Below are 7,730 nucleotides of genomic sequence, written 5' to 3'. Positions count from 1 at the left end.
TCATCTTTCTCCCGCGGAGCAGCTGGTAGTTTCGAACCGCTGACCTTAAGGTTCGCAGCCCAATTCGTAACCACTACGCTACCAGAGACTATATGAACATATTTTTATATATGATAAAACACATGGGGGCACAGTTATGGGTACTTCTTTGTTGTTGTTGTTAAGTGTTGTTGAGTTGGTTCCAACTCATAGCAACCCTGTACAGAGTTTCCAAGTAACAGACGGTGGGTTTGAACCACCAACGTTGTGGCTAGCAGTCTAGTGCTGATTCTACAGTACCACACGAGAACTCTGAACATAACCAAACACCTTTTTTGGATTAAGTATTATCCAAGATTCTAATTTATCGCTTCTATTAGCTTTTTGAAGTAGCTGGGTAGTTCAAATGTTTAAAGCACTTGACTACTAACTGAAAGATTGAAGGTTTAAGTCCACCCAGAGGTGCCTCAGAATAAAGGCCTGGGTATCTACTTCTGAAAATCAGCCACTGGAAACCCTATGGTGCACAGTAGTGCTCTGCCACACAGTGCCACCAAATAGCCTCAGTGACTCAATGGCATCTAGAACTTGAAAATTATCTTTTTTAACTTTGCTTATTTATCTAGTAATTACTGTCAGTATTATAATATGCATCCTTAATTTATCACAGTATATTTTGAATTAGTATTATAATGAAAGAACCTAATCACAATATATTTCAATATAATAGTAACTCCTCCTTTCCTTCTCCCACTGCCCCTGGCATTTAGTAATAAACGTTGGCCTTTATGCATTTGTCTGTGTGGCACTGTAGGATCAGTACTGGACTGTAGACCACAAGGTCAGCACTTAAAACTCACCTGTTGCTCCTTGGAAACCTATACAGGGTCTCTATAGGTTTGGAATCAACTTGATGACACTTAACAACACCTCAAAAATGGTTCCTACAGTTAGTTGGTTTGAATCATGAGTTAAACAAGGTCCAACACATTTTACTTTGTTGGTGCCTCTAAAGACTCTTTTCATCTATCCCAGATCCCATTGCCTTCCCTGCCTCCCTATCATTTTTTATGTTGAAAGAGTCAGGTCACTTGTCCTAGAGTTATTTTCCACATTTTGCTTTTGGTTGACTGTAATGTAATCTTAAAATAGGGAGATTATTCAATGGGTCTGACCTAATCAGGTGAGCTCTTTGAAATGTCAGAAACATGTACATTGCTGGTTTCAACATGGAGGGCACCACAGGAGACCAAATGTGGGTGGCCTCGAGAAGCAAGGAACAGCCTCTGGCTAACAGCTTCTTGTTGTGGCTGTTAAGTATCATAGAGTCAATTCCAACTTATAGAGACCCTGTGCAGAGTTTCCGAGGAACATCTGGTGGGTTTGAACTGCTGAGTTTGTGGTTCACAGTCCAGTGCTTATCCTACAGGGCCATCCATACCAGTTAGCAAGGAAATAAAAGCTCAGATGTACAGCAGCAAAGAACTGGATCTGCCAATAACCTGAATGAGCTTTGAAGCCAATTCTTCCCCCAGAGCGTCCCCATAAGAGCCTAGTCTGGCAGGTACCTTTACTTCAACTTATGAGACCCTAAGCAGCAAACCTGGTGTGGCGCTGTAGGATCAGCCCTGGACTGCGAACGACAGGTTGGCAGTTCAAACCCACCAGCTGCTCTCTGGAAACCATATTGTTGTTGTTAGGTGCCATCAAGTCGGTACTGACTCATAATGACCCTATGCACAACAGAACAAAACACTGTCCAGTCCTGGGTCAACCTTACAATTGCTGCCACACGTGAGCCCATTGATGCTGCTACTTGGCTAATCCATCTCGCTGGGGTCTCCCTCTTTTTCTCAAACCCTCCACCTTTCCAAACACCTCTCCAGCAATTGGTCGCTCCTGACAATATGTCTGAAGTATGAGAAACGAAGTTTGGCCATCCTGGCCTCCAAGGAGCACTCTGGCTATACTTCTTCCAATAACACAGATCTGTTGGTTCTTTTGGCAGCCCATGGCACTTTCAATATTCTCCTCTAACACCATAACTCAAAAGCATCAATTCTTCTACAGTCTTCCTTATTCACTGTCCAGCTTTCGCATGCATATAAGGTTATTGAAAATACCATGGCTTGGGTCAGGCACACCTTAGTCCTCACGCTGACATCTTCGCTCTTCAATGCTTTAAAAAGGTCTTGTGCAGCAGATACAGGCTCACTATTAGTCGGAACCAAATCGATGGCACTCAACAACAACAAGCAGCAGCAAACCCAGCTTCTGACCTACAGAACTAGGAGTAGTAAACTGGTGTTGTTTTAAGTCACTATATTATAATAATTTGTTATACAGGAATAGAACACCAAAACACAAAACACGTATAAGAGGCCTGGCAGATGACTTTTTTTTTTTTACATTATCTGTCCATGCTACTGTAATGAGTAAAATGTAAATTCATTCAAGACTATTCTGAAATCCAGAAAAGCTTTTAGTCATAGTGTACTTTCCTCATAAGGTCCAAAACTGTCGCAGAATTGTCTGGTGCAGTGACTGCCACTGCTTAGGAAATCCAACGTGTGCCCCAGCCGGATTCCTTTATTATTTACTGATTACACACACAGAGTACTTACCAAGTACATGTGAACTACACTCACTGAACTACAATGTAAGTTTCTAGAGGATCTGTGACTTGCTTTTCATTATTTTCTCTGAAATTCTTGGGAAAGTCCTATACACACTTTTGTTGTTGTTAAGTGCTCATAGTAACCTGTATAGAATTTCTGAGGAGTGGCCAGTGGGTTTGAACTGCTGATTCTGTGGTTAGCAGTCCGGTGCATATCCTACAATAACACACCAGGACTAGGCACTTTCAAAAAGAAAAAGGAAATCTGTCACATTGAAACAAGGATTTGTTAAATATTGGCTGGATTAACCTTGCTACATGATGCTGTAGGATCATACACAAGGTCAGCAGTTCAAACCCACCAGCTGCTCCTCAGAAATCCTATACAGAGTCACTGTAAGTTGGAACTGACTCAACAGCAGTTAACATCAACAACATACTCAAATGAGGGCTAGAGTTCTGAGGTACTTAAAAGGACTATATTGAGGGGATAAAGTTCTTTCTGAACCACCTTGGCCACCAAGAGAGAAGGGACCTTACCTTTACTTCTGGCACCTGAGCACCAAGGCTATTGAGTCCCACAATGGAATAAAAAGCAGATTCCAAATTTGTGAAAGGGCGGTCCAACGAGGCTTTCAGTCTCTCCACGTCATGTATGGTGAGGTAGTGGGTGGGTGTCAAGGCTTGGGTGCTGGCTACGATTGTCACGGCCAACAGGAAGACACTGCTGGAACCTTGGGAAGAAATGACTAATAAATAGACTGCATACTTTCCAAACTTCTACATATAGTACCAATGATGGTGCACACCAGGGCATTTGGGAAATGGTTAGGGAATAGGAGAGGTTAATCTGAGGAGAAACCTTGGCAAACAGTGGGCACTGTCTTCAACTATCTGAAGACAGTCCTACCATATAGACAGCCTTCATATATCTAAAGCACAGGACTTACCATGCCATGCACCTGTTTCATATCCATTCATGACTCCTAAGGCTCTGAGGACACACTGAATCTTCATCATAGCCTTGACTGGCCCTCACCCAATCTCCTCCCACACTGCTCACACCTTCTGTTGCTCTCTGGCCTCTTTTCCATCCAGGCCTTTTGTTCTACTTTCCTGTAACACTAGTTGTTGAGTGGGTTCTGATTCCTGCTGACTCCATGTAAGGCCGAGCAGAACTGTGCTCCACAGGACTTTCAATGGCTGATGGTTTAGAGGATCATCAGGTCTTTCTTCCAAAATGCATCTGGGCAGACTCAAAGGCACAACCAATTTTTGCTTAATTTCTACTCATCCTTCAGATTTCAGCTCAAGCATCGGTTCGTTATGAAGCCTTCCCTTGAATTAGTTCCCCAATATAGTTAGTGAAGACCATGGCCTCTGGAACCAAGTTTAAACCCTTGTTCTGCCAAGTATAACAATGTGGCTGTGGCAAAGTTACTCAGCCAGTTTATGCCCCAGTTTCCTCAGCTGCCAAGTAAGATAGTAAGTATCTACCTCAGAGATGTTATAAACAAATTTAAGTTACTATAGAAAGCTATTAGAAGATTTGTTGTTTTTGTTAAGTACCATCAAGTTGGTTCCAACTCATAGCAACTCTGCATAGGGTTTTCCGAGGAGCGACTGACTGGTGGGTCTGAACTGCTGACCTTGCAGTTCAAACTCACCAGCCGCTCCTCAGAAACCCTACACATGGTCACTATGAATCAGAACCGACTTGAAGGCACTTAACAACATATAAATACTTACTACTATTTCTACTGGAGTCCTGGGGTAGTGCTGTGGGTTAACGTGACAGACTACAAAGCCGTTTGTACTGCAAGGTTGGTGGTTCAGGCTCACCAGCATCTCCTTGGAAACCCTACACAGGGTCGCTATGGGTTGGAACTGACAACGACACTTAACAATAACAACTATTTCTACTGGAAGGAGCTGTGGTAGCATAGTGGTTATGAGTTCGGCTGTTAACCTTGAGGTCAGCAGTTCAAAACTACCAGCCGTTCCACGGGAGAAAGATGAGGCTTTCTGCTCCTGTAAAGATTTAAAGCCTTGGAAATACTGTACAGGGTTCAATATGAGTTGGAACTAACTGCACCACGGCATATAACCACCACTATTTCTACTGGAGTCCTGGTTTGGTGCTGTACGATAAGCACTCTACCACAAGGTTGGTTTGAACTTGAAGGCTGGCAGTTTAAACTCACCAGCCACTCTTCAGAAACTGTACACAGGGTCGGTATGGGTTGGACTCAACTTGACGGCACTTAACAACAAACAACATTTCTTTTGGACTCCTGGTGTGGTGCTGTACGACAAGAACTGGACTGCAAGGCCAGTGGCTCAAACTCACCAGCCACTCTTTGGAGACTCTATACAGTGTTGTTATGAGTCAAAATTGACTCGCCAACACTTAACAAAAGCAGTATCTAGTACCACTATAATTACTGCTGTTGTATACAAATTGCAGCGTCCTGTACTTCTTTCTGTTCAGTATTTTTCACAACTACAATAAATTACGTAGTGTCTATCTCCTCAGCTAAACTGTAACGATAGAGGCTGTTTCTTTCTCTTATTCATTCCAGTACTTTTGAGTCTCGTACACATAGTAGGTAATGAATATTTGCTAAATAAATGGGAAAAAAAACTAACCCTCACCCATGCCACAGGGGACAGAAAAAAGAGGTACATTTCTGCTTTTCATAAAAACAAAACAAACTTTCTAATTGTCTGCTTCATAAGAAAGTGAACTGTCTGCCACTCAACTTACCACATTAGCAAGCAACCACGCAGCTACCATTAGTTGTTCTAGATTCTTCCCATGCTATTAAATTAAAGCATGAACTAGAACTCTAGTAGTGTAGTGGCTACAAATCGGGCTGCTAATCTCAAGGTCAGCAGTTCGAAACTACCAGCTGTTCCACGGAAGAAAGATGAGGCGTTCTGCTCCCATATTTACAGCCTCAGAAACCCTGTACAGGGTCACTGAGTCAGAACTGACTCCACAGCATATAACAACAACAACAACAACAACCTCTTAAGGAGCCACAGTTCCAAGGTAACCAAAAGTTTGGAGGTTCAAGCCCACCAGTTATTCTGTGGAAGAAAAGACCTGGCAAACCTGCTTTCAAAAAGATGAAAGCCTAGGAAACTCAATGAGGCAGTCTGATACTGCCATTTCCCTCCAAAAAAGCTTAGGTGTTGGTGATGAGTGTGTACCATCAAGTCAGTTCTGACTCATAGAGATCCTGTATAGGGGTTTCTGAGGCTGTAAATCTGTATGGGAACAGAAAGTCTCATCTTTCTCCAGTGGAAGAGCTGGTGATTTTGAACTGCTGACTTTGTAGCTAGCAGCCCAATGTGTGACCCTCTATTCCACTAGGGTGCCTATTAAAAAAGGCATCATTATCTCTACTTTACAAATTAGAAAACTCAGAATCAGAGTAGACTCAACCCAGGTCTAATCCTATAGAGTTATTCTCTACAATGTTTCAGAGAATGTTATAGAAGGGAATTTGCATATTAGGGACAACTCAGAAAATTATTTTTCTCAGAAAGTTAGTTCCATTTAAGTCCTTATGTGTGTTGAAAACCTTAAGAAAGTAAAAGTTCTTAAAAAACAATCTAGATAAGCTCAGATCTCTCAACAGAAAACATGCAAACAAGAAGGCAATGGGGAGACATTTATAAAACCCTGAAAGACAAAAATTGCCAACAAAGAACCTTTATCCAGCAAACCTATCAATAAAACAGAAGTTAAGGGATTTTGCCAAAGCCAACCCTGCAATGCAAAACATCCTAAATGGAGTTTTGTGGACTGAGAACCAACAAGAATGGACAACAACCAGAGACTGACATACGTGGCAGCACCTGCATGAATTAAGTCAACAGAAAGAAGAGTTGTTAACAGAACAAAACTATAAGAACAACTCAGAGAATCTGGGAGATCAGTCTATGATCAAAACAAGTACAATGTAAAAGAAGGTAAACAGGTAGGAACAAAGATCCAGATAGTGAAAAGGTCAGGTTGATTACAGGATAAAATAGACTACACTAAATGGAGAGAAAATTTAATGGACTATGAGGCAACCTCAAAGAAAATTAACACTTCACAACATACCAAGAGAATGAAAATCCAAGATGAACATGAAAACATTAAAACTATGAGAAAACTCACAAGACAGAACACAAAAATCATAAACTCAACAAAGAAAGACAAACAGAACAAAGACACATCAACACCACAAAAAACAAACAAACATAATGGCAGCAATTAATCCATACTTACCGATAATTACACTGAATATAAATGGATTAAACGCACCTGTTAAGAGACAGAGGGTGGCAGAATGGATAAGAAAACAAGATCCTTTAATATGCTGTCTGCAAGAGACACATCTCACACACAGAGACAAAAACAGATTAAAAGTCAAAGGATGGGGAAAATACACCAAGCTAATTGTAATAAAAAGCGAACAGGAGTGCCAGTACTAATCAATGATAAAATAAACTTTAAAGCAAAAAACAGCATAATAGATAAAGATGGACTTTATCTCATGATTAAAGGGACACTTAAACAAGATGAAATAACCATAATAAATACCTATGCTCCCAATGAAAGAGCTCCAAAATACATAAAGCAAACTCTAATAGATTTGAAAAAAGAAACAGATGAATCTACAATAATAGTGGGTGATTTTAATACACCGCTTTCAAAAATCGATAGAACAACCAGAAAGAAACTTGACAAGGACGCAGAAGAACTAAACAACACAATCAGCCAACTGGATCTCATAGATGTGTACAGAGCATTCAACCCAACCACTGCACAATACACATTCTTCTCCAGTACACATGGAACATTCTACAGAATAGACCATGTTTTAGGTCACAAAACAAATCTACATAAATTTACAAATATCAAAATACTACAAAGCAGGAAGAACAAAGCAGATGGGAGAACAATTAGACAGGTCTCAATGGGCTAAGTGAGACAGAGGTAAATTGATGATATATGCACAATATGAGAACAACAGGGTTCTGGGATACAGAGATCGAGCCAGGGTTGGAATGTGGAAAAGGGGGGAATAATATTAAGATGCTTGGCTGTCTTTTGAATCTTGGTTTTCCTTGCATT

At 41.0% G+C, this 7,730-nt stretch overlaps 1 protein-coding gene across 2 annotated transcripts in view; it reads right to left on the bottom strand.

The window, feature by feature from the left end:
- RPN2 (ribophorin II) overlaps positions 1 to 7,730 on the bottom strand; it is an 81,959-nt gene that overhangs the window by 54,954 nt on the left and 19,275 nt on the right. For both annotated transcript variants that reach the window (XM_006874720.1, XM_006874719.1), the window contains exon 2: positions 3,137 to 3,330. In XM_006874720.1, coding sequence (XP_006874782.1) covers positions 3,137 to 3,330 — 194 coding nt within the window. The remainder of the gene's footprint in view (positions 1 to 3,136; positions 3,331 to 7,730) is intronic.

This window comes from Chrysochloris asiatica, unplaced genomic scaffold, assembly GCF_000296735.1.
Source record: "Chrysochloris asiatica unplaced genomic scaffold, ChrAsi1.0 scaffold00296, whole genome shotgun sequence".
Classification (NCBI taxonomy): domain Eukaryota; kingdom Metazoa; phylum Chordata; class Mammalia; order Afrosoricida; family Chrysochloridae; genus Chrysochloris; species Chrysochloris asiatica.
The sequence above is the reverse complement of the archived record's forward strand: the minus strand, read 5'-3'. Positions and strand labels throughout refer to the sequence as shown.